The 27,561-nt window shown below is 35.6% G+C and overlaps 1 protein-coding gene across 1 annotated transcript in view; it reads left to right on the forward strand.

Annotated features, from left to right (window-relative positions):
- The first annotated feature begins 3,577 nt into the window (after window positions 1–3,577).
- PCDH11X (protocadherin 11 X-linked) overlaps window positions 3,578–27,561 on the forward strand; it is a 31,832-nt gene continuing 7,848 nt past the window's right edge. Inside the window, exon 1 of the mRNA XM_074147529.1 lies at window positions 3,578–4,117. Within this exon, the coding sequence (XP_074003630.1) occupies window positions 3,578–4,117 (540 nt within the window). The remainder of the gene's footprint in view (window positions 4,118–27,561) is intronic.

Consider the following 27,561-nt stretch of genomic DNA (forward strand, 5'->3'; position numbering starts at 1 on the left):
TATAGAATATTTTTATATTATAGGCAATCCTTACATCAATGTTGTTACAGAAGAATTTGGGATAGAGACTGGAATGTGTGTTATATTTATGGTAGGGGTTTTTTCTATTATTTCCTCTTGTCAGAAATGGAACTGTAAGTTTAAAAATATTACTCTGTAAACATCAGGATGTGAAGTTTTTTCCTGTTTTGTTATTTTTTCAGTTTAAGTTCTCTTAGTGAAGAAAAGGTGGTAGAATAGTGCTTTCTGGTATGCATGGAACATGCAACCATTTTGAAATTTTGTTTTGAGGTGAACACTTACATATAAACTCTTAATTGTAATTCATACATTTTTATTGTGGTTTTGCTTGGTAACAATGTAAATATATTTATTTTAATAATAATGGGTACAAAAATGTACTTTCCTGAAATAAGAGCTTTCTGAAGATTGAATGTACATGGGCAATTACTTTAGTGAGGTGACCGTTGCTGGAGATGTATTTACAGAAATTAAAGACAGTTGATAAATAAAATCATAGTAGTCAAACTAATATACTTATACAGTATCACCATGGTTCTTTGATTAAACTCGTGCTGCTACCGTAGTGTTACTGTTAGTGATAATCAGTATCTGCTGATGACTTCCTTGTTTACTTATTTAGAGTTTGGTTTTATAATGGACTGTGGCTGTTTATACTGTACTGTTTCTTCACTCCTGAATGTTGGTTTAGTCTTGTATTGTGCCTTATACTGAATTAGCAGAGTACTTCAAATAAATCAGTGAATTATGAAAATAGTGTAGTTAACTATGCCACATAAACTGCGTATCCAGTTCTTGCCCATGTCAGCAATTGCATTCAGGTTAATTGAATTACTCCAGTGAGAAATGCCTTTTTTCATAAGTGAAGACTTGCAGGATTGGATTTTTATTTCACGTTGCTCCTTTTGTATAACCATAAAGCCAGAAAAAGGTTTACAGTTAAATCATGCTGACGTGGAAAGATACATCTTGCAGATCTGGTTGGAATGTTCTTTATCTGTTACTTATTCTCAATCAAAAGCAGGTTGCAGAGTTGAAATGGAATAGCAGTATTAGGTGTTCCTAATCTGTTTCACTGCAAAGTCAAATATTTTAATTTAAAATGTCCTGAAAGTGGTACTTCCGAAAGGCAGTAACTAACGGGTGAAGACAATTAAACTCGGTCTGCAGGAGTGAATCAATCTGTGCTATGACAGGGAGAACAGAATCAGAAAAGGCAGGATAAAAGTACATTTTTACCTGCACAATGAAAAGAATGTAAATGAGTAGTACAGGTATATTTGAAACAGATGCTGAGTTGCTAGGAACTAAAACTTCATTAATTAACAAAATAATTTTAGGCGGAGCTCTTGAACATCTACCTTACAGAAATGCTATCCTAGTTTCTGCCCTTCCAGAATTTAGGATAATTATGTGAAGTTTAGACAAAGCAGCATATTCTATACAAGGAGTTCAATAGCGTGTTTTTTTTCTAAAAGTTCTCAGCTGAAGACTGTGGGTACGTAGATGCTTGCACGTACCTATAAGTCATCCCATTCTACTTCTGTCTTTCTTGAGGTTGTTAATAATCTCGAGAATATATTGTTATTCAAAATTAGGTTGAAAGCTGCAAAACTCTTTTTCTTCAGGCCAGAACAAACCTGTATATCACCTTAAAGGTATTGGTATCTCATAGTATTTAGTTCATATATGTACAGACATCACCAGATTTAAAATTACTTGAGATCTCTTATGGTTCATTCTCCAGGAGATGTATTAAATATTGTCACATACGAAATGGGAAATTATCGCTGCATAGTCTATCTCTTCTTCCCCCCCCCCCCCCCCCCCAAATCAAAGAGAGCAAAAGAAATCTCAACTGTCTTAGAAACTAATGGCAGGATTTCAAATGGAGAGAGATTATCTGGCAATATGCTGGGCATTTGGGGAACTAAGAGTTACAATTTTACCTTTCCTGCCAGGAAAAATCTTTCTGCTTTAGTTATACATCGAAAACTTCTGATGTTTTGCTGTTCTCCTTTTGTGTTGGGATTTGTGTGATCCTCTTTAGACACATAGCCCAAATTTCAGTGAATTGAATACTAGTGTTTATGTTTACTTCCAAAGATCAAATCAGATCTGATCTTGGAAAAAAAAAAAGGGACTGCTGTATTACTGTCCCTGTGTGAAACAACTTTCCACCTGTTGTTGACTGAAGTTCACCAGACTCCATCTAGATAATAGACATCACACCTAGGGAGGAATAAACCCATACACTGGTACAGGTTAGGGGATTGACCTGCTGGAAAGCAGTTCTGCAGAGAAGGACCTGGGAGTCTGGAGGACAAGTTGGCCATGAACCGGCAATGTGCCCTTGTGTTCAAGAAAACCACTGTTATCCTGGGGTGCATTAAAAAGAGCATGGCCAGCAGGTCAAGGGAAGTCATCGCCCCCCTCTACTCTGCCCTAGTGAGGCCACATCTGGAGTACAGTGTCCAGTTCTGGACTTCTCAGTTGAAGAAAGAGAAGGAACTACTGGAGGGATTCCAGCAGAGGGCTACAAAGATAATCAAGAGAATGCAGCACCTCTTTTATGAGGAAAGGCTGAGACACCTGGATTTGTTTAGCTTGGAGAAGACTGAGAGGCGATCTTATCAATGCTTATAAATAGCTAAGGGGTGGGTGTCAAGAAAATGGGGCCAGATTGTTTTCAGTGGTGCCCGGTGACAGGACAAGGGGTAACAGACACTGACTAGAACACAAGAAATTCCATTTGAACATGAGGAAAAACTTATTTACTTTGAGGATGACAGAGCACTGGAACAGGCTGCCTAGAGAAGTTGTGGAGTCTCCTTCTCTGGAGATACTCAAAACCCGCCGAGGATGCAATCCTGTGCAACTGGCTGTGGGGCAGGGAGGTTGGATTAGATGGTCTCCAGAGGTCCATTCCAACCCCTACCATTCTGTGATTCGGTGATAACACTTTCTTGGCAGTTCAAGTTCCTGTATTAAAGATAGCCAGATGTCTTTGCTGTTAAATGTTATACAATTTTGTCAGTGCAAAACTTAGGGGGAAATTAAGACAAGTGTTGTTGGTTTCCCATCTCCGAGCAAGAGGTATAAAAAGATGTGGTTCTCAGCAGATGGTTACTTTCTAACTTCTTATTTTTTTATTTGGAAACAAAAAAAAAAATAGGGACAATGTGGCAGAGGGTTCAAAGGAAGTGGTTTTCTTAAGGAGCAAAGGAAACTTGTGCTGGAAATAGGTATTTTTGTATTTATTTGTTGATTCACTGATTCAGTTATAAGATTCTTACCGTGGTGTTTAGTAAACAGTTTAAAGTAAAAAATTGTGCAAGAAATTTTACATATTTTATTAAGGATTAAGTCAAATATTACTTTACTAATCAGGTTTTCAAACAGTTCAGTTTATTTGCTATAGGAAGGCACTCTTTTCATGTCTCCATCACTTTAAGAACACAACATTCTGTAAATTCTTAAGAATTTTTCTTTCTCTCTCTTCCTTTTTCCAGCTACTATTGGTGTTCTACACGAATATCCGTAAGTCATTCTGGAGATGGACTTGCTGTCTGGAACCTACCTCTTGGCAGTCTTATTAGCCTGTATTGTATTTCAATCTGGCGCACAGGAGAAGAATTACACCGTGCGGGAAGAACTGCCTGAAAATGTCCTCATTGGCAATTTGCTCAAGGATCTTAACCTAACGCTCCACCCAGATGTGCCCCTTTCCTCACCGCTACAGTTCAAGCTTGTGTATAAGACTGGTGATGTACCATTAGTACGGGTGGAGGAGAACACTGGTGAGATATTCACAACCGCAAACCGCATAGACCGAGAGAAACTGTGCTCTGGCATCTTTAGTGAGAATCGCTGCTTTTATGAGGTGGAGGTTGCTGTTTTGCCTGATGAAGTTTTCAGACTGGTCAAGATCAGATTCCTAATAGAGGATATTAATGACAATGCCCCCCTCTTCCCTTCAACAGTTATTAACATCTCTATCCCTGAAAACACGGCAATTAATTCTCGCTATTCTGTCCCATCTGCCATCGATCCAGACATCGGTGTGAATGGTATTCAACATTATGAACTCCTTAAGGTGGGTTTTGTCCATTCTTCTATGTTATTGTCTATCTTACTGTTTTCCCACAAATGTTGCCAGTCCTCATCAACCCATTAGAAATACAAAGCTGCATACCACAGTAGTAGTACACTGCAGATACCTGTCTGGAAAAGTTAATCTATCCCTGTGAGTGTATTCTAGTGGATCATATCTTCGCTTTGTGGAAAGCCGTTTATGTATGTGTATGTCTATCTGTGTAACAGTATGATGAAACGTGTGTCTTTGTGAACACCAGTACTCAAGACTGTTTGTACACTTTCGCTAGCAGTCTTCTTGGACCATTAAAGGTGTGCTCTTAGTGCCATCAACGTGACAGCGCCAAATGCAACAATATTTTGCATTGGGTTTATGTCTCCCACTTGCATGACTGCTAGATTTGAGCAGCAGAACTTAGCCCAGAAGCTTACGTGATGTGATGCTCATCTCTATGAGCTGTTCCAGAATGCAAAAGAGTTTATTTGTCAAAGCAGCTTTGTAATGTTTGGGTGGGCATAATGTCTAGGCAGGAGAAAGTCCCAGATATGCATGAATATAAGTCCCAGGGGCCTTGTAAGAGCAGATAATTCATTTTCTTGTTTGTTTCACCTTTTCCAGCAAATGACAGGAGAACTGCAATTGGGGAACAAAAGAATAACATGTAAACATGTGGTGTGTAAGAGCGTGATTGCTAAATAAAGGATTGCTTTCATTTGAGTTTACTTAAGTAGAGAGTTTAGAGCAAGAAGGGAACTTATCCTAGAACTGTTGTGTTTTTATGTGTGAAGCTGAAAATGTCTTCACTTTCCTGGATTTGGAATAGGGAACTATTGGGTAGTTTGTACTCAGCAACCAAGCTGACACTCTTATTACTGACTGGAAGAGTATAAATTATATAGGCCATACTTGATTGGCTCAACAGCTAATACTCACTGATATCAATACTTAATAGCAATTTAACAAAAACAAAGCACTGCTATATTTTTGCTTTTTACAATTGTTTACAACCTGAAGTAGTTATGGCAGTGTGGGTACTAATTAGGGACAAAGACATAAAAATGTCTTTCAGAAAACACTTCTGGTTAGTGGTTTAAAAAAACCAAAACAAACAAACAACAACAACAAAAAAAAAAACACAGCAAAACCAAAACAAAACGCATAGGTCTCTGTGTAGCCTAGGAATTTATTTAAAACTTTTCAAGAACTTACTACAAAGTTTGAGGTCTTTGTAGTAAGCTCTTTGAAACTTTTAAATTCCTATGTTATACTGAGAGCAGACAAATCTATGTGTGTAGTTGTGTGGTTTTTTTTTTTTCAGATCGCTAACCAGAAGCATATAGAAGGATGCAGTCTTTCATTTGGCATTTTAAATGAGTATCTGGGGAATGAATAACAGTATATTAAATAAGCGTGCTTAAAAAAAAAATAAAATCCAGTGCTACAGACAAAATGTGGCAAAATAGAATAGAGAAATGTTGAAATGTTAGTTAATATATCTGAGAGAAATGTGCTGTTATTCTAGAAAAAGAACAAAAATAGAAACCGGCAAAATCTGGAGTCCCTGGAATTGAGTGAGCAACAGTTCAGATCACCACAATAGCAGTCTTGTTTTGTGAGTTTATTTTTGGACTGTGTGTTCAGAAACAGAATGTAACAGATCAGCAGAATGATTGCATATTTGTATCACGCAAGTGGGAGCTCATTTAAAATACAAGCTACAGCTCTGTACCAAAAGTAGTACAGGGCATAAGGCCTTGTCTAAAGATCTAATGTGAGATGGCATGGTCTGCCGTAGAGCCAGGTTTCACCAAGAGAAGTGCAAATAAGTTAAAAAATAAAATAATTGGTATTTGAAGTAGGGGAAACAAAAAAGAAAACCAGCTTTCATGTTCATTCAAGTGTCTCTGAATACTTCCTTTTGCCACATAAGGGACAGAAAAGTGATGCAAATGAACATACATTGATATGGACTGAAAGTTCTGAATTCTTGTGGTATACATGGCTGCAACCAGAATAACTGGTAAAATCATTGCACTGTGAGTAGGTCTCCTGAATGAATTAATTGCATTTTGCTGTTGCATGCTGCTTGTTCAGGCATGCAAGAGAGATACTTTTTGAGTTATGGATCCACTGCCTTTAAATAAGCCAGCAATTTCTCATACCTTGGAAAGTATCTGTAAAACCAAGATACAGTTTATGACAGCCAGACACTGCTTGGAATAGTAATGTCCAGATGTTATTCCATTGGTAGTTTTTACAATGTTAATACCAAAAGTGATTGTGTAAGAAGAGGGAGAAAAAAGTAGTAGAAATAAAGGATTCTGGTGAGCAGGGAATGTAGCATATACAAAGATCCATCTGTCACTGGGGAATAATGGGGAGATGAAAAAGGAAGGAAGAGTGATGGTGCCTGAGAAGTCTTTTCTGGGTGACACTGAAATACTAGGAGGGAGGGTAACAGGCACACAAGGGTGATGTTGCTTGCCTTGTCTCCCAAAATGCTCTTCTCATGTGCTTTATCCTGTGCTGGGTTTTGGCGTATGCTTTGAATATACTTATGTATTCTGGCTTCTGATGCATGTTGACCTTTTCTTTCCTTTTATAACCAGTATACAGGAAAGTGTGGAAACAGCAGCACATAGAACTGTCTTGCCTTCTGAACAGGATGAGTCTAGCAGGGCTGAAATGACAGTGTTGTGGGGAATTTTTGGAAGCACCAGAAATGAAGATGATGGGCAGGGCAGTATATTTGGAGGATGGCAAAGGAGTGGGAGATAAGATATTCAAGTCATTTTGTAGAAGCACAAAGGCTGATGCTTTAGTACAAATGCAGCAACAGTGAAATGTGTTGCTCTATATTTTAGAGAAAGTAATAGCAAATTGACAAGCTGTGCAATGAAGAGGCAGTTCTTCAGTTACATTTCATGTTTTAAAAAAGTTTAGCTAAAATGTGCTTATTGTCTGTGTGAAGCCAGGCTTATTTTGCCAGAAGATTGATTAGATTTTTATTCTAAAAAAGAATCAGCTTCTCACTACAAAGTCAGCTGAAGGTTTTAAACACATTTTCAGCAACTCTGTATCTAATTTGGAGAGGTAACATTCATATGTTAAACTATTTCCTCACTTTGTTACACTTAGCTTACTGCCCCTCTCAAAGTATGGGAAAAAATTTCCTTGTAATTGTTCTATTCAGTTTCTTTTGCAAAGGAGATAATTAATGATAAAGTCTTTTAAATATATGGCAGACTTTCATGTTACTTTAATCTCCTGCCTCTTTCTAAAAATCGTTTTAAAATAGAAGAAAACAAAATATCATAAAGGTATTCTTGTGTTTTGGCTTCAGCACTTCTTGGAGGTTTCATAACACGGGATTTGATTTCTTTAATACAAGAGAGTGCTCTAATTAACACACAAATTAGCATTTGGGTATTTTTTGTCTGCCTGCTTTTTCTCAAAATGTACCTTAATAGAAAATAACTTCTTTATATGTAGGTGATTCATGGTACTGTAACTTCAAAACTTTCTGTGTGTCTGTGATTCAATTATATGCTGTCTGAAATGCATGAACTCTAAAAAGACAACAATTTTATGTCACCTCTGCATTGCTTCTTGTAAGACTTACTTAGAAGTTATGTGGAGGATAAGTTTGAAGAGACATTCTAAGGAGTTGCAACAGCCAATGTAATAGCAGTAATAATTGACCAAGAGTTGCTCTGATAGAAGTTTACAACTACAGAGTTACTTAAAACTAGTGATGCTTTGACATTACGTGAAGTTCTTCCCTCTTCCCCCTGCCAAAAATGGGTTTCCAGGAAACGGTAATACAAGGCATCTTGTTGTTTCCCATATAAATTGTGCATAGCATTATAAAAGATCGTGTTTCTCTGCTGAGATGCCCAAAGCTGACCATGGGTAGGACGACAATACGGATTCAAATGGCAAACGGTAATCGGTGTTAATTATGAACAAGGCTAGGGAGGACACCTTAAGTAGATATGATTAAAAAATAAAAGAAAAAGCATTTAAAATGAGAAATAGCTCCAAATCCGGATTAGGCAGAAAGATGGCATGACACTGATAGTAGGAGGTGGTAGAAGGGGCAGGTAAGGCAGATAATGAAGTAGTTCAGAGGAAGAAATGGCCGTATGGAAAAACAATGGTTTTGTCTCATTTGACATAGCTGCTTAAAGTATAAACTGGGAATGGTAGGGAAAAAGAGAGATGGGCATTCATGAAAAGAAGTAGTGTGTTAAAACAGCAGAATGCAAGAGCAAATTTTAAATTGAAATGTTAATAGGCACCAATTTCTCATTTAGGATTAATCTCCAAACACTGCTGTTGGGGTTTAACCCTGGTAGGCTACAGGTCTTTGTTCACATCTTCAGGGCATTCACATTGCTTCTATACTGATGTAAAATGCACGTTGTATCTGGCAATACCATCACAGTGTTAAAAATAGTTACATGCTGTTGTTGATTATGCTATTTCTGTACATTTACATTTGAATTAAAGGCAAGCTAATATTTAGTATAATCTGATTAATATTCTTGGAATTCACAGGTATCACAGGTTTTGGCTTTGAGTTAGTGTGGTGCATTTTTGTTCACTTAGATGTTAAAAAGGGGAGCTGTTTCAGAGCAGGATTTGAATAGAATTCCAGCTTGGAGCACTGTAATGGAGAGTCACATGCATACTTCCAAAAGGATTCATATAAGTGCATGTCTTAAATCAAATTCTTATTGAGTACTTAGTATTTCTTGTCAACTTCGTATACCATATACAGGAGATGTTGCATAGGTGCAGCAATACCGTTAGCACTGGACTAGAATGAAAGCGTAACTCTGCTCTTACAGGAGCAGAGCATTTTTTTTTTTACTGTGAGCTAATCCTGTGTGCTAATAAATTGCTGTTTTAATTTGTTGCGGTTTGGGGGGAAATTGGATTGGTGTTACTGTTATAGTTCCATTACTGTTACCTATTACAGTATTTTTCTTGTATTTACTTATCAGAAGTAGCTGGTGCATTTCTTCTAGAGTAATATAATAATCTTTTTGTAGCTGTCAGTTCATACCTCTGTAATCTGACAAAATACATTCTTACTTAGTCTCACAACACGTCAGTCTTGGCTCTGATGAGGAGAGTTACCTCTTGCTACTGTAGATCATCTCTGTGAAGTCTTTCAGTAGAAGCTTTTCTGTTCTTTCTGATACAGTTTATCATTTCTGTGACCAATGGAGATCACAGATCTTCATCATATTTCAAGCCTGCTCTTGCGATTTTTCTTGTGAAAATCAAGAATGGAAGGAGATGTGTATTATATAAAATTAAAGGTAGGAAGGTAGTTAAATCAAAACTATAGAGTGAGACTAAATTTGTAGTTAAATCAGAACCAGAAAGATTAATGAAATCCATTGTTGATAATTGTATCATAAGCAGTGATACAAATTTGATAGTCAAACACACTAACAGTGGAGGAGGACAAATGAAACTTTTATATGGCCTGTTTGTGTTTTAATGTTGCACCAATACTGAGGGGTTCAGTACATAGAGAGAAAGGACAAAAGCATGGTTAGCATCCCTGCATACTCAGTACACCATGACACAGACATACATTTTCTTAATGCAGGTGTTCACCAGATCATCTTCACTGTCCCAAGCATCAGCTGCTTGAACCTCTCATTTTTATCCTTTTTTATGCAGATACCCTCATTTTACTCTCAAACCATGCTTGAATTGAGGGAGCATCCCACAGCTAATCATATTGAAATGAATGTGAATGATTCTTCTGTGTGTAGGCTTCAGCAGCATGAGGGGACAATGAAGTGGTATATTGGACCTATTTAAATAGGTCACAGAAAACAGAAAGCCGGGGGTGGTTGTTAGCAACATCTGCCTTTTGTGAAAGAACTGCCAAAATAGAGCTTTTCCTATGTGTAAAAAGGCACTTATTATTATTGTCAGGTCTTACTGAATATTGCAGTTAGACACTAATAAAATTAGGTAAATTCCAACATAATTACTCTGTTGTTAGCAAAAATCCTTTGTAAATTTATGGTAACCTACTAGTAGCAAATTATTTTTGCTCTTTATAATTTTTTATTAACAACTCTTTCTAGTAATTGTGCAAGGGACATATGACGGAATTGTAAAAGATGGCTATTCAAGATCCCAAGAATTTTCATTTTGCAAACTTAAATATAGTCAGGAAAAGACTTTCAGATAGGATTTTTTTTTTTTTACTTCCTGATAAGACAATGACAATAACTTTTCAGAATTTCTTTCTTGTCATTGGGGAAAAAAAAAGAAGATAATTCGAGTTTCACTGACACTAAAACAAAAATCCATTATATGCATATTGATGTCCCAGGTAATAACAGTACTTAGGTACTTGAACCCAAAATTGAGAAATAACGGTTTTGTTAAAACAAGTCCTAGAGTTGACAGTGCTTTTATGTACAAGGTAAGAATAATATGCGTGTTAAAGTTTTTCAGTGTTGGTTTTTTTTTCATTGCTTTTTTTTCCCCTTTCGCTGACATGTAGCTTATACTAAGATTTTGAGTTTCTACTTGGATGGGGAGGTGGCTTGTTTTGCTTACTTCACAGTTCCTTAATTGAATTAGCATAGGGATTTCATTCAGCATAACTTTGCAGGACAGGTTAACTTCCATTTTCATTGTCATAGCTCATATGGATTATACTTCATATATTTGTGGAACTGTACTGTGTCTTCTTTCCCATTTCATGTGCCAGCAAAAATGGGGAAGGTAATGGATTTAGGGAGGTCAAAAATAGATTTAGGTATTTTTTTTTGCCCTGGAGTTGCACTCCAGTCAAGCTCTAAGGTCATTCTCTAGTGCCTGTAATTAAATAAATATGGAGAGTTGGACATGTTGCCTTTCTAAGGTAACTTTTAGCTGCCCTTTAAAGAGAGAGGTTTTCTAGGACAGACAGGCTGCCTTCTGAATGGTGCCAAGTGCTTTTTTCCTAAGTCCACAGTGGCAGTGGGGAATTGGTCAGGACTGAAACATCTTTCCTTTTCTCTGTTACTGTTAGAAGTTCAGTGCTTAATGTTATAGCTTCAGTTTTTTCATGTGGGTAGTTCCCTCTCCTTATTTTTTCCACTGAGATGTGGATAATTACCATCGGAAGTGACAAGAAATTCAACAGTCCCTTGAAGATTTACAAATAACGACTTGTTGAGATGGCCAGCTTCATAAAAGGATGTTGTTCATGAAATGTATCTTATTTCCTTGAATATATGTTTGTAGAGGTTGAAGTGCCAGTGCTGATTTCTGTTAAATCTTGATGCATCTACCTTCTAAGTAATTTAGGATTTTATTTGTTCTGTTTTATTCTGATGAAGTAGTAATGTGCTGCACAACAGGCCTGGATTTAAAAGTTAATATTCAGCTGTAGGGAGGTTTAGCTGTTGGTAAAAAGGCTAAATTCTTTGAAAGATTGAGCCTTGCAGAGTCTAAAACTATTTCAGGAATACATAGGACTTCCCACTGAAGATGTAGTTTAGTTGATGTTGTCCATAGTACCTTTGTGTAGAGTTTCTGATGCTGCCTCTGTAAAGCTCTGGTTGGGGAAAGAGACTTTTTGTTCCAGAAACCTGAGATGAGTTGGTTTCAGGTAAAGTAATAACTTTGACACAACAGTTTGAGTTAACTTCATAAGTAAGTGTCCTTTCCTCTAGAAATCAGTTATTGAAAAGTAGATATATTTTCAGAAGTTAATGATTTTCCTTTTACTCAGGCTTTTACTCACCTTTTACTCAGGTGCAATTAGGCCTGTTAATAGCTTTGTTTCTGAACTTGTTTTATGCAACAGTCCCCTCCACCTACTTTTCTGTCTTGTTTTTAAATGTGCGTGTGCCAACCTAACTTACTCTGCACAACTTTTACCCCAGTACCTTCCCATAAAAGAAACCTGTAGTGAGCCTATCCAATGAAGATCTAGGTGTATGAAATAAGTATTTGATAAATGCTTAACATGACTTGGGACCGGATATAGTTAGGAAACCCCTTATCTTGCTCTTGAAAGAAGAAAGGGAAAAAATTGTTAGTATTGCAAATTGTAAAAGTTCTTCATTAATTCTTGTTACCAGTTTCCTTATGATATAAGAGAGTTGTTGAAGTAGTAAGGAATAGTTCAAATGAATGGAATAGAGAGTTTACCCAGCTTTCAGTTTAGGTGAAGAGTAATTGGCTCCCTACTGCCATTTTTCTTGTCTAGATCAGGTGATTTTTGGGTCGTGGATAACATGACATGAGCTGAAATAAGCTATAAAATGAGATACAGAAACTACAGAGGTGCTTATGAGTTCTAAGTGAAATCCTAAAATCATGAGAAGATCCCCTGCAAATATATGAGAAGGGCAATAACTTCCATTTTGATCTTATTTTCTATTAGCAATTACAGGAGAAGTTGGAAGGTGGACTGGGAGAGAAATTATAAATATTTGTAGGTAGAATTGTTGTCCCTTACATTTGTTCCTTGGACATCTGATGAAATATATTTGTGTCTCGCTGGTTTTCAATTATTTCACTTCAAGAACATAAGGAATTAACCCAACTCTTTGCTTTACCCAGCTCCCTTACCTCAAAATCTTTTTACATCATCTTGGTATCATTTTCATTTTTTTATGATGTAGTTAAACATCCGCTTTCCTATGAAGTCCCCCTTTCCTTTTTTCTTACTATCTGAAATACCGAAGTATATAGTCCTAATGAGAAGGTTTTGTAGTAGAATAAAAGTATTGCTCAGCAGTAATTCGTCTGCAGAGATCTGGACAGATAAGTGGTCATCTATGAACATTGTTTTGAAAAAGTCACTGGGTCTTATTTTTAAAGGGGAAAATACTGATTTGCGTTCTTAAAGCTGTGAATTAGGTCTCTAAGTAGATAAAACTCTACTACTGACTGGTGGTAGTGAGTCAAGAGTCGAGGTAATTGCTTCTTGTTGGTTGATACAAGGCTCCTTTAGGGTGGTTTATGGCATTATTTCTGTGAAACTGTCAGGTTCCATTATCCTGACATCCCTTTGGGGGATTGACTGAAGACTGGAGGAGAAAGTCTTGCTTCCAGGCATGGTAAGTTCAGTGAGTTAGGGTGAGGGACAAGTTGGTGTATCTTTTTGCATTCAAGGCTGTGATTTTCACACTAGCTGTCATGAAACAGCAATATATAACTTAGCATGTCTCTGTGTGGGAAGGATGATAGACTCAAGCTGGCAGGCACAAAATCTGTCAAATGGTGATCTTCACTTCATCTCTCTCCTATGAATATTATCTTTTGCTGGTGTCCAGGCAGATCAGTATGCTAGTTAACATAGATGTGATAATGCTTTCTGAGCATAATAGACTAAGGATTTGTTTACATAGTCCTCTTGAAATATATAGACAACACTTTGAAATTAACATTTTCTGAATAAATGTATCAGTGCTTTTAAGGAGTAAATGCTTTTATCAATTATAAAAGCAGCTCCTGATTGCTGTTTAAGCCGTACGTACAGTTTTTAAAATCAGAAAAAATTGAGACCTTTATATAGAAATGAATGCCAGATTTCCCACTGAAGTGCTCAGGTGAAGAGGATGACATCAGTGCATGCTTTCCTAATGTATAAAGATGCTCTTGATGCCTTACAGTGTAATGAAAAGTGCAAGGATAGAGAAGAGTGACGAATTCAACAGATCTCCACTAAGTTTTCATGACTTGATGATGAAGATTTTCAGGCAACTCTCAAGAATTTCAGGGGCCTCAGATTTCATCATGTGTTCCTCTTTGCCATTGTTTTTATACTTCCTAACCTGTGTGTTCCAACACGGTAGCAGTTGTTTGCTCACTTGTAATTATGGAGCTCTAAGACAGTAAGTTGTTCACGATTTTTTAAAAATGGTAACACATTCATGTTGTGCCACATCGGGTCTGGGAATCCCATGCGGTCATCAGCTGCCATTTCATAGATGTCTTATCTGTCTTTCCTACTGCATTTACTAGTAGGTTCTTAAACAGATAAATGTTTAATACATTGTTGCTGGAATAGTATTTTTAACTGTTTCATCGATAGCAGGTTTTTTTCTTTTTGAGCTACCCAATACAGCTAGCAGGACACACACTGATCTTGCAGCCATCCAATGAGTGATGTATAAGCCTGTTCTTGACTCTGTGATAAGTCACCTGATTTGTCTCTTTCCTGTTCTGTTGAAAATGCATCTGTCCCACCTGCTTTGCATAAATTGGGTCCTCCCAAATACTTGGGGATCAAATAATGACCTCCAGCTTTCTGACTGTTATCTCTCCCCAGATCTGATAAGAGAGAACAGTGCCAAAAAATTACCTCTTCTGGGAAATTTCTCAGATGCAGTAGAAGAAATAATTGTGGCTTAGACTATATATATAAACAACAATTTTTTAATATATCTAAATTTTATATATATGGGACTTTTTGTTATCTGGCATGTTGCTAACAGTGCACTTAGAACAAATTATTCTGCACCCATAATCTTTACTTCTGTCTCAAAATCTACAATATTTTAAGGCCTTCATGGTTTGTATGTCTCAAAGGAAAGAGGTAGGAACCTTTTCAAAACACCCTGAGAATTTACTGCCATTGTGCTGGCATATTATTTTTATATGTTCAGTGCCAGTATCTATGAGTAAAGATGCTTCTCTTTGGCCCCTATTTAATCTTTAAATAATGACTTGAATTTCAAACCATTTATTTATTAATTATGCTAGTGAAACTGACTTGGGTTTTCATCACCAACGTATCTAGCAGGATTTCTAATTTTTTGTTTAGTTTTCTTAGTTAAAAAGTTTGTCACTAAACTTGTTTATTACTAAATAAGAACCTTTTTACTACAGGCAGCAAGAGCTGTCACTGTCCAAGCATGAAACATTACATTTAAAGACCATTACTTTTTTAGCCAAATTAAAAATAGTTATCACAAGTTCTAGAAGAATATTACTAATCGTACTCTGTATTCCTATATGGAATGTAAAAATTCTTTGGATCTATAGTAATTCCAGTTTCAGAAGAATTTTGTGAAGATTATTTTGTTTTGCTTCTTTTAGTTATTGTCACGTATGCAGCAATACAAATTTTACTTGTATTTTTGGTATCATGATAAACTTTGTATTTTGGCTATCTCTCTGAGAAACTTTGGACTAGTTTTCCAACAGACTTCATGCAAATCCTAAAATTATTCCAATTACTATTATTAAAAATTCCAAGTTATTAATGAATAGTTTTTTCACGTACGCGTATGGGACAAAAGAATTAATATTTTCAAGATGTTTGGAAAGGAAAAATAAGGGTGAATGATAATATTCACAAAACTTTCAGATTTTTCTTTTGTCTAACTTTTCTGTGACCTCTGTTTTTGGAAGGGGTGAAGATTTCCAATTTTTAAGATGTTTTTGAGAAACAGGAGAAGTAGTTTCAGTTTTTCCTGGTTTTAGTTGACATAAAATACACAATTAAAACATTAAAGAAACTTTCATAATAATAATGTGTTGATTTTAATTTTGCTCTTAGCTTTCTAATATTGGGTGTTATTGATAGATATTTAAATAATCCTACCTAGTTTTCAGCCAGATACAGTGTATGTAGTATTTTCCTTCATTTCAAAAGGAAGTACAGGGAGGAGAGAAGTCCAAAATTCTTTTCTTTTAGCTATCTTAAATTACATTTGAGTGTCAACCATGGATCGTGGTGCTTGACTGCATTAGGACGGTTATTTTCATTGCTGAAAGAAAGGTTTATTACTAAGTAATTTATATTCCCTAGCCCCGAAATATAATTGGTCTGAACATTGAAGTCCTGTAGAGCTTTTGAAGCTGGGACATGTAGCAAAGAGCGTTTCAGACAATTTTAAAGAAACAAAAAGAAACATTGGTAAAAGGAATGAATTCTGAGTCATCAGCTGTCAGTATTGAAATGCATTTTTCTCACATTGTGCTATAATTGCTGGCTCTATTAATGTGATGTGCATTATTGCTTTGGTTATTGCTGATGTTCCAAAGTCAAATAATTGCAATTTTTTCTCTTTGCTTTATCAAGCAAATTGACATTTTCTGGTTAGGTTTTTTTTCCACCCTTTCCTTTTTCTTTTGAGTCAGGATGTTCCTCTCTGCTTTTCAGAATGGGATATTATATGGCTTTTTCACTTTGAGATTACTTTTTCTTCTTCATTTTAACCCCAGCCTTACAATTTTTGTGCTCATTTCTGTTAGGGGCTTTTCAAGCCTGTTTGTTGTAGCACGTTTAAAGGTATAAACGAAATAGTAGCTTCTGTTTTGATCCCCATCCCATTTCCCATGTAATGTCGAAAATAGTTTTCTCACAGTTATGTATTAGTATTTTCCACTGATGAATTGACCTTTGTATGGAAAACCAACACAAAGTGTGAATTAGAAATAATTTGAAAGCCAGTCTTACAAATAGACCATAAAAGATTGATAGAACTTTCTTGCTTTCCATCAGTGTTGCACACCTTTTATTATTTCACATGAATGAAATATTCATCCAAGATACTTGATATGCTTGTAAAATATCAGAACATGGATCAATTCCTTGAAGTTTACAGATTACCTAGTTCTCTATAAGATTTATACACTAATTTTATGGGTTTTTTTAATTTCTAAGCTAGTCCAGTAGTTTGTTCTTACTCACAAAAAATTGTCATTTGACTAATTCAACTGCCAGCATCATCCAGAGTTCTTAAGTTGAATGCCTAACTGGACCTTTGGCAAAGTTAAAAGAAAAAAAAAATGTTAGTGTGTGTTTCAATGTCTGCCTCTGATGTGTTTATTTTTTTTTTGTATTCAGTTTTTGAAGTGCACCATCTTAAGACTTTACTACCTTTGCTGTACACCTTCACATACGAATCTTAGCTGGACTTTTGCCTTTTCAGTCTGTCTTGTGTCAATTTTTAGTCTCAAATAGTTATCTCTGCCAGCCCAATGACAGCAATAGACAGCACTGACAGCAACAGAATCTGTTTTGTTTCTGTGGTGGTTTTTGCTTTCAAGGTTACTTGTGGGGGTGGGGTCCATGAAGGCAAAAATGTGTGCATTTGAATCATAATGAAGGGAAAAATAAACATAAAATACTATTCAATGAATCTGAATAAAATAATAGAGAGGACACAAACATTCCAGTGGTCTGTCTTCTAGTAGTGTGGTATATGGGTGGCATGATGGTTATTTACAATGTTTATGACTTCTATAGATAGAAGACTGTTTTTATCATCATTCTTTCTACTAACTTTTGTAGAGAATAAATGAGCACCCCGATAAAACTTCCGTTATTTAGAGCAGTGCTGAATGAGAAATAGTGGTGGTGTCTTTCAAACTGCCTAAATGGTTTTCTAAAAGGGTACGATTGACTTGAAATCCTGTTCTCACTTTGTAATCACATCTAAACCAGTAGTATTTATGCTTTCATGTTGTTTTCTGTGTTCTAATGCTGTGATCTTTTGAGGGTCGCTGAACTGTGAAATATAGCTTGTTTTGTTTCTAGCCTGCAGACTAGTTGTGAATGAGTGACTTCTGCTTTCTGTGCCTCAGTTTCCTTAGAGCTAAGTGATGTGAATCATGCTGACTTGACCTGACAATGGCCTTGCTGGATCCAATTGAGTTTCATCTGATCTCCTATCCTGTCTGTAATGCTTGATATCAGATGCTTAGGAGAGACTGTAAGAACAGTACAAACATATGTTCCCAAGCTATGCCTGAGCTTCTACCAGTTTGAGGCTCACAGATTTCTTGTACGGAAGTGGTGGTTCTGATATTCTTACCTGGATTTTTTTGTATGTGCAATTTCTTCAGTTGGGTTTCGAACCTACTTTGTAAAAATCGTAAATTGTAAAATCTGAGCGTTCAGAATATGGGCAAAGATTTAGAAACTATATCATGTGATGAGCACTTACTTTAGTTTCTCCTTGCATCAGTCCACTGATGACGTTCTTAAACTATGAAAACAGCACTGTCTTTGAAATGTGTTTTGTGTTTGATGATGAAGGAATTAAACTATTATTTTACTTCAAAAGGTATGTAGTTTTTCATAGCCTCATGGAGGAGATCAGAAACTGTGCAAATACATTTTTCACAAATAAACATGCCCATTTTATTGGCTTAAATAGAAATAAAATTAATTCGGTTTGTATTTGAAATGCATATATGCTTGAGGTGTGACGAGAAGTGAAGGCCAAGAGATATAAGCAGATTTTATTCTACTGCGCAATGGCAGAAAACGTTGTACTAATCAAGGATAAGGTTTTCTCCCAAGTATTCCTGTGATAAGGAACTTAAAGAACAGTCAAGGCTCCTAAAGAAGTGAATTTGCTTTTGTGAAATTAAGACCTGGGGGTTTTAGATGCTTCCATATTAATGATTAGCTTTGATAATAACTTTAAAATTATTTGATGTATGAGCGTGTAATTCAATGTTCCATTTGGTTGAAAAATCTCACTCCCAGGCTTGAAACCTTTCACAGTTAAGTAATGTGTGTGTGGGGGGTTGTGTGTGTGTATAAATCATATGTAACACTCATAGTGCTAGAAGAAATGGTAAAACCACCAGTGTCCTCACTACTGTTTTAATGTTCAGATGATAATAGAAGAATTCTTATAAACAGGAGTGAAGTCTTTCAGAAACTATTTTGAGTATTGGTTTGAAGTTCAGCTACATAATTTGTCACAGCATAGCACATGCTACAGGCTACTGAGCTTCATGAGGAAGGTAACAAAGAAAATTGCTTTTTGTTACTCATTGCCTATAACAAAGACTTGACTAATTTAAGTTACATGCAGTGGATTTTTTCCCCCCTCATGTTTTCTTGGTTTTTTCTTTATATACTAGTGGGTGGAACTTGTTTATCCATCAGAAGAGGTTTTAAGGCATTAACTTACATTGTGATGATCAAGAATTTCTGATGTGGTTTGCATTTGATGTACTGAATATCACTATAAATCAAAAGATAAAAGCTCATGCTATAGTGCTGTGTGCTACCTGACTCTGAAATCACTGGAAACTGAAGAGATACGTTAATATGCGTATTACTGTGGAATGATTGGGTGGCTTTTCCTGCTGGGCAGCTGTTGGAACTAATCAGATTGTGCCTAAGAGCATAATAAGGAAAAACTTTAATAATGCTTAGCCCTCTTGGAAGCTCTTTCATTCCAGCTGTCATTCTCACTTTCACTAATTTAGGTTTTGCTGTTTTGTTAAACGCCATAATGCTGATTTTGGAAACATCTTTCATTTAATTTTATATTTTACAATGGGTTCTTCCACGTCTATCCACAGTAGGCCTCTTGTTAAGGTAACAGTAAAGTTAACTGAGGGTGGAAGTGGAGTTTTGACTCTGTAGGTAGAATGCGTAACAAATTTAGCAACTAATTTTATAGTGTCACCTTAGGATTTTGAAATGGTGCTCTAAATTGTGAATCCATCTAACAACTGAAATTTTTTTATTGTAGTGAGCAGTCCTGTAGATTTCTATGAACGAATTGAATCAATCATTTCTTCTTTTGCCTTATTTCCGTATCTGTGAATTTGATATCTAATGACAGATGTACTAGTTGGTAGAATGTCCTAGGTGTGTTTAAAAATAGTCATGTGCCTAACAAAAATTTTGATTTCAAAATCAACGGTTCATTTAACGCACTGCTTCAAATTGTAATAAATTGAATTCTTGTTTGTAGCTTAATACTGTAATATGCACAAATCCTAACAATACATTAAACTGTTTAAAATAAAGAAATAGACATTAAATAACTAAAAATCAAGGTATATGCTAAGTCTTTGTGTCTAAGTTGGAAATTGTTTAAGGAGTGTTTAAGTTAAATTGTTTGAGGTGTGTTTCCTTTTCTATGCTGATAGTTTCTCAGTTGATGGACATAAATTAACAAGTTTTTGTTGGATTTTAGGTTGATTTAATAGTTTAGGTTTGGTAGATTAGATTATTTACATTAAGTTTTTAGAATATGAATGCTAAACTTTGCATTGAATTAATCAAAGCATGTTATCATCCCCAGAGAGTGCTTTCTTACAACCATTTTCCTAGTTCTAACCTGTATGTAGCTGAGAGATGCTGTCTGTTAGCAAGTGTCTCAAAGCAGGATTCGTTCTATGGGCGTTGTGATGGCTCTCTAACCTGAGGTTGTTATCATAGTGGAGTAGTTACAAAGAATATAGGGAAAGTTCACTGGTTTAGTTTGCCACATGACACCTTGGTGTTGACATCATGTTGGTTGGCCAAAAGCTGTTGATATTTGCCACTAAGGAAGCTGCTGCAGATCCAGTTTCTGTGTGCATATTACAGGGTTTTATTGTACCACAAACAGCATGTGTACTGTTATTTGGAAACATCTGTTTTAGGACACTGAATTACCCTCAGGAAGGAACTTTGAGGGGATCTTGCTTGCTTTCTCTCTGACTTGGATTACACGAGTCATTACTGGGCAGAAATTACTTAAGCTATCTTTGCTTGATTTGCTTTTTCTGGAATAGAACAGTTTGTGTGGGTCAGTCATATGGCTAAACACTTCATTTATTTCGTTTATTCTGGTGTTAGCTTTCCTGTGGAGATACACCCCATCATTCACTTTATTACTAAGATTAACCAGTCTGTGCAGTTTTTCCCATGAATTGTGGGATAGCCTTGGAGGATAGATAGTTCACAGTTTATTGGAGGATACATGTTACCTGGTGGGACTTACCTAGATCTTTGCAACAGGAGATGGATATTCTATTTACCTTCTGAAGCTGGTATTCTTCATGCTTAAATGTTGGCTTATTGTGTTCTATGGTTCTATGGGGTTTTTTTCACATCTTTTTCTGTTGGAGGAAAAACCCCTGCCCATTAGCCAAAACTTAGAGTGTATATTCAAGACTGATCTGCTACTACAGAATGTAAACAGTAAACAATAACTGAGCAGAAAAGCTGGAATGGAATGATGGGTGTTTGGCATTTCCCCTGTAAACGTGCCGTTCTAATATTCTTAATTTTATTTCCTTTCTTGCAAATCAATTCCGTCAATTTTATCAGTGATTGTAAGTCTGCAAAATAGTACAAGTATATTCAATTACAGTAAAACTGGAATTTTATTTTTGTTTTTAGAAAGGAATATATTCTTGAGTATAACTACTTACAAAAGTATGTGTCAAATATGCTTTTGGATTTTTTTGATCACAACTCAAAGGGAAGCTGTTTTTAGGACTATAACTTGTTAACTAGGAAGTCACAACAGTTTATGTACTAGAATTTTCAATACAAACAGGTAGCATGAGATTTCTTTTCAAATTTGACTTTCAGAGTCATTACTGCCTTACAGTAGAGAAACGTTTTTTCATTTTTATCTTGCTTGGTTCTGCTGATTCAGATAAATAGGAGTCAGTAACACTGGAGGAGTAAGAAGATAAGTTGTCTTCCTAATAAATTCAGCACCAGAAAATACATTTTTGGTTTATCCCCTACATTCTGTGATCAATGTGGTGAAAAGACTTTTTATTTAATGAGTTTTAGAATTCGGTCTTCCTCGAACTATTTTTAGTACTTACTGTCACTCTGTACATCTTTTCAGCAACTCTCTCTGATTTATTACTTGAATTGCAGTGTTATTTATTATCTTCCACTGTGTATTCAAGTGGCATCTTGCACTTATGTATGTCACGTGCTTTTACAGTTTAATATGATAGTTCCACTGCTCTTTTCTCAGAATAATACAAAAAGGATAAGTTTTAATTATTTGGAAAAGCATAGCTTAATTTATTTCAAAAGCAAACATGTTACTGGAGTAGTTAAATGTCCCACATAAAACTCAGAAGAAGAGAAAGTTTAACAAAACCCCACAAAGAGTAGAGGCCTTGAGAAAAGCTTACTATTATGTTCATTTCAGCAGGCCTACAATTTGTAAAGCCTGTCTGTGGAAGCTGGGGGAAGTCCACTAAAAATTAAAAGAGTGTACTCTATTATATTAGGTTTTTTCTCATTCTCTTGTATTTTTTCCCTTAAGTTTTGAATTTTCTGCTTTTAGACTGTATATTTCTTATGTAAAAAATCATACAGCAGTGATACATGCACATTAAATTATGGTCTCTACATGGGAAAGAATGTCCTTGTGATGTAAATCCCAAGAACATGTTATCTTGCTCATTTATTTTCTTTGTGTTTCTGGATGCTAGTATCCCTGAAGAGAATGGGGTGTGTATGTGAGATACTCATGCCATGCAGATGCAAGCTTTGTCAGTGTTTTTTTTTTTTCTGAAAGTGTAAACATAAAGGGGTGGTACAGTGGTTTTGTTCACAGCTGAACTTTAGTTTAGAAGGACCTCAGATCAAATAAGGTAAACTTGCTAAACAACTTCTTGGAAAATCTACAGCATCAGAGGTTAGGATATGGATTTGTCTATGAAGATGCCATGTGTTTAAAAAAATCATGCACTTTAGCTGAAATTTTTTGGTTTTGTATAAGAGGGAATGAGATAATAAGAATACACCACTTCAATGAATGTAGGTTTACAAATATTTGTACTCGTTTTTAACAAAGGACAAAGGTTTTCTGTCTCTGATAACTTTTTTTGTTTTGTTTTCCCATTTGTTGTGAGCCAAATCCGTATGTGTCCATCACCTCCAGTTCCCACTGAAATTACTGGAAGCTGAGGATACTGGACAGTCTCTTCTTAGGGTAAAGGAATTTTCAGAAATGTCTCAGTTTACTCTATTTTCTTGTATACAAGTAGCTGTCAGTTTCAATCTCCTTCTGCCTGAAAGTAGTGATCTGGTTATATAGCAGGTAGTGAATAGGAGGGCATTACAGGTTCACACTGCACCAACACCCAGTCAGCATTCATCTGAGAGCTCTAAAATGTGCGATTAGGAGCCTAAGATACCTTGTTTGGCTGTCGAAGCAAAATGAGGTTGTGATTTAGGAGCTGTTCTGAACAGCAATACAGAACTGTTAGCTGTTAGCTCCAAGAGCACAGTAATGCATTAGAGAATTCCATCACTAAAACATCTCTAAAAAAGAAAATTAAATTAATAGATACTCTGTTCTGTTCATGTTGGTGTTCTCAACTGGGAAATTGAGCAAATATGTAATTGTCATGCATATATAATGTGACTATAAAAACTCATTTGTAGAATATATTGCTGCCTAATATAAATCCTAATTTTTTTCTTCAATATATATCTATAGTGTGACTCCAAAGACAGAGAACATGCTGAAGCACAAGTCAGCTCTGTGGAGCTTTATCTGACTGTGGAGACATGGAAATTGAGAGCAAAGTTCAAACATATTTAATACCCTAATCTGAACATGTTCAAGTGTATTGAAAATGTAGTTTCCTGTTTAATATGTCTGTGAATATTTCGGAACAACTATAGTGGAGAAGATTAAGGGGGGAGATTACTTCCCTAATTGCTGTATCTGCAGCTATTGACCTTTCTTCTTTTGGGAAGAGTTTGTCCAAACGAAAGAACTTTTGTTTATAAAGTTTAAAATTCTAAAGTTTAGTTTAAAACATGATTGGTAGTTCCGAAACGGCCAGCTCTTTCAGACAGGATACAAACCTTGGATGAATGATAAAATGTCTGTATACTTCAATTTCCCATCTTTAGGTAGTGGTATAATTGTTTATATAGCAGGAGTATTGTGAAGATAAATCCCTTAAGTTTTGTGTTGCACCGGCATATATTGCTGCAATATGTAATTGTATGTCTACAGTACATTGTGCAAGACACTTAAAGTGACAGCCCAGTTCCTGCTACCACTTTTTTGTAAATAATTATCTTGGTAATTTTATATCACGTTAATGCAGTAATGTGGATACACCATTACTCCTACTCTAGTTTGTAGAGGTATGTGAAATGAACTTTTATTAAAAGTTTGGGGGGTTAGCTTGGTTTTTTTTACATTTTAATTGTAATCCAGGATTCAAAAGGTTGAAACAGCATTTCACATACCAAAGATGTAATATGGGAAGACAGTTACTCTTGAAATCTGACGTGGTCTTGAAAATGTTTAGTGTGTGTATTGCTGCTTTCCAGCTCTCCATGTTCTCTCCCTTGTCAAACTTGCAGATTAATTATATTAGCACAATTTATGTATGGAGTTTCAGGCTTGCTTTAAGTGTAGACTGGAGAAATTAGGGCAGCAAAAAAGTAAATATATTAAAAATGTAGTATTTACTGTCTCTAATTAAATGATCTAATAATTAAGTTCTGAGAATTGGATGCCAAGAATTGAGGAGGATGCAAAAATATTCCATTTTAGGAAAAAAATTTATCTTAGAAAATAAAGTTGACAATGTTCAGAATATGACAAGATTGAAAGGAACTCTTTGTAGAAAGGAACAAATCATCCAAAAGGATTAAGGAGGCTCAAGCGATGTAATTGTTAGAATTGTTTTAGTCTTTTTGTAGTAACATTAAATTCGGATTTCAAAGGAGGTAATTACATGTTTCGGTATATCTCCTAGCCTTTTTTTTTTTCTTCAGAAAATCAGTATTAAATGTATTGATTGTTTTCTTCTTCTTTCCATATTATACCTTTTACTGTTCCTTTCCAGCATGAAATGGTTCTTTATTATCTTTACGTTCTATTGATCCCATCTACAGCATTTTGCTTTCTGTCTGCTTCACAGGCCGAGTAAGGCTTTGTGTGTGGTTGTATATATGGAGAGACAATCTTTGGCAGTGCTTTACACTTAGAGAAGCTATTTTATAATTGGAGGTGGAAAAATAGCAAATTATGATAGAGACATTGCTAATAATTTGCTCCATCCCTACATAAAAATTAAGGAGATAATTTAGGATCCTGAATGCACAAAATTCACTTCTGGTTCATACATGATTGGAAGCTTCCAAATCCTATTTTTACTGTGGATTGGAATCCGTAAGTTCAGTTTACTCAAACCTAAGCTTTGCCTTGCTTCAAAGGAAGCCATGTGAAACAGTGTGTGACACTGACAGAAAACCATAAAATGATCAAAATTCATAGGAATCTTGTCCTACAAATTAAAAGTCTGTAGTTGTTTTGACAAAGAGCTAGTGTTGCAAATATGTAGGCAACTCTGCATTTGCTGAGTTTTGCATTCTAAAAATATCTTACCTTTGTAATTTTTTCTCCTTTGAGGTACTGTCACTCAGTTCATAAGGTAACATGGGTATTAATAACACTTTTCAAGTAACTTTAGGCTGTAAGCTGTGTGATGTGATGAGGGCAGTGCCTGTGCAGTCTTTAAACGGGACAGCTGTCCAACAAATTGTAATCTTCTAGAATGCACGAACATGTGAATTGCACACTGTAAGCAATAGCAGACAAGGGACCTTTATTAGAGCTACAACACTTACAGTATTATAGATCTTGAGTGCACTAATATGCAGCTGTTATAGGAACTTATATCCATTATTGCTTATCATGCAGAATACTTTGTGTTTAAGGCTTTAGCTTGGCTTTGGGAATTCATTTTAACATTCTATCACCTTTGAAAGAAAAATCCAAGTTTAATTTTCAGCTTTTACTAAAAAAGCTGTCCACTGTATAACTGTTGTCCAGTTTTTTGCAATAGGAATTGAAATTGTGCTACTATACTCTTTTCTTTGCTAATATAACACTACGGTTATAGAGCAGTTCCCTGTGTCTTGGCAAAAACAAACAAGGAAACAGTGGCTGGACCTATGTTGTAATTTTGCAGGAGACCCGCAAAGGGTTTTCTATGTTGCTGTATCTGAAATAACTAGCAGTTAGCAAACATGCATTATTTTCTGGACTTCCTGAAAAGATTCTAGCGTCCTTTGGACTTAGGACTTAATGTTAGCTAAAGGCTTATTATTAAGTAGTTTCTTTAATGGATTACTGAATTACTTTCTAATGGGAAGCTGATTATTTTTTTTCTTCCTTTTTTCTTTTTTTTGCCTTTTTAACATTTTTGTTAATTTCCCAGTATTGCTGTATTTGGCCTGCTAGAATTTAGTCACTCAAAATCTGCTTATTTTAGATTTCAGACAGTAAGATTTTTAGAAATAATAAAAATAGCTGATTTTAAGGGGATTGTTGACATGTAATAAGTGTGCACTTCTAGCTTGTTGCAATATACCTTGAAATGAATTATTGTAGAACATCAGTAAAGTTTTATTATATGCATGCTGTCTAGCCCTTGACTTTTAAGATTCAGTTGAACTAAAGACCCATAATGTTTGTCATTTACAGTGCATGAAGTATTGAGAATAAGTATAGGGTGAAGTTGTAGACACAAAACAATGAGCTGTCTTTGGCTCACGTGCCTTTCTCTAAAGGTTCAGAATACTCTTCTTGAATGAAGATTGAGGGCAGTGTTAATCTGTTGTTTGTCAGTTGATGTATAGTTATTATGTGCAGTTAAATAATTTGTGGTGTTTTAAGAAATAATCACTAATAGACTGTCTTAATTTCAGGGTATTTTGTATTATAAGCAGTTGTTTTTACATGCTTATTTAGCACAATATTCTTTCCCTTCCCTATTTCTTTGAGAAATTACTACGTTCTATCAACTTACTGGTCTGTAAGTATAAGTTCCTAAGATGTTTTGAACACAACAGACTGTGCCACTGTTATAAGCAATAACCAGAAGCTGGTCTTTTTTCCCATTCCTCTCAACACTGAAGCCCACATTACAATTTTTAGCTTGAAAGAACATGCATTACAATGTTCAATATCCCATGGATTTAATACAACATAGTGGTGAGATACTGTGGTACTATAATATGTATGTCTAGAGGCAAGTTATATGAAGACTTTAGGTGCACTTTGCAGTCCTGTCCGTAATAATAGAAGCTCTTCTAGCTTATCACATTCTGTCCATGTATCATTGATTATGTATGTATTGATATACCTGTTATATTTTTTTAAAAAAACTCTCTAATTTTTTATTTACATGACAGCCCAAAACAGCCCCGAAAAGGACATTTGGATCCATTACAAATGAACAGGTAAATATACAGTAGGGAGTGTTCAACAAAAATCCTAGATTGATTGTTTCAGAGACTATTGTGTGCATGAATCCACTGAAAAGGATGCTATGAAAACTGAATAAAGTAAGAGTAGCATATTGCCCTGATAAAGAATCGTATGATCAGGGCCAGAGCCTCTTAAAGCTAATCCTGGCTCTGAGATGGACATAACCTTCTTTCGCCTCAAATAGTTAGGTTACATTGCTTAAACTGTCTTTTTAGATTAAAAAAAAAACCCAACCTTTTTTATTTCTCACTCACATTCTTCTGTAGTGGTGGAGATGATAATGTAGCAGATTATTTTTAACAGTCATTCTAATGGCAAAAGGTACTATATAAATATTAATTATCTATTATGCTTTTCCAATGGACTTGTATCCTTCCTATTGCGAATGAAAGCTTCAGATCACTGCTGTAATGTGGTGACTGAGGTACAGTTCAG

This window comes from Numenius arquata, chromosome 5 (genome assembly GCF_964106895.1).
Source record: "Numenius arquata chromosome 5, bNumArq3.hap1.1, whole genome shotgun sequence".
NCBI lineage: Eukaryota > Metazoa > Chordata > Aves > Charadriiformes > Scolopacidae > Numenius > Numenius arquata.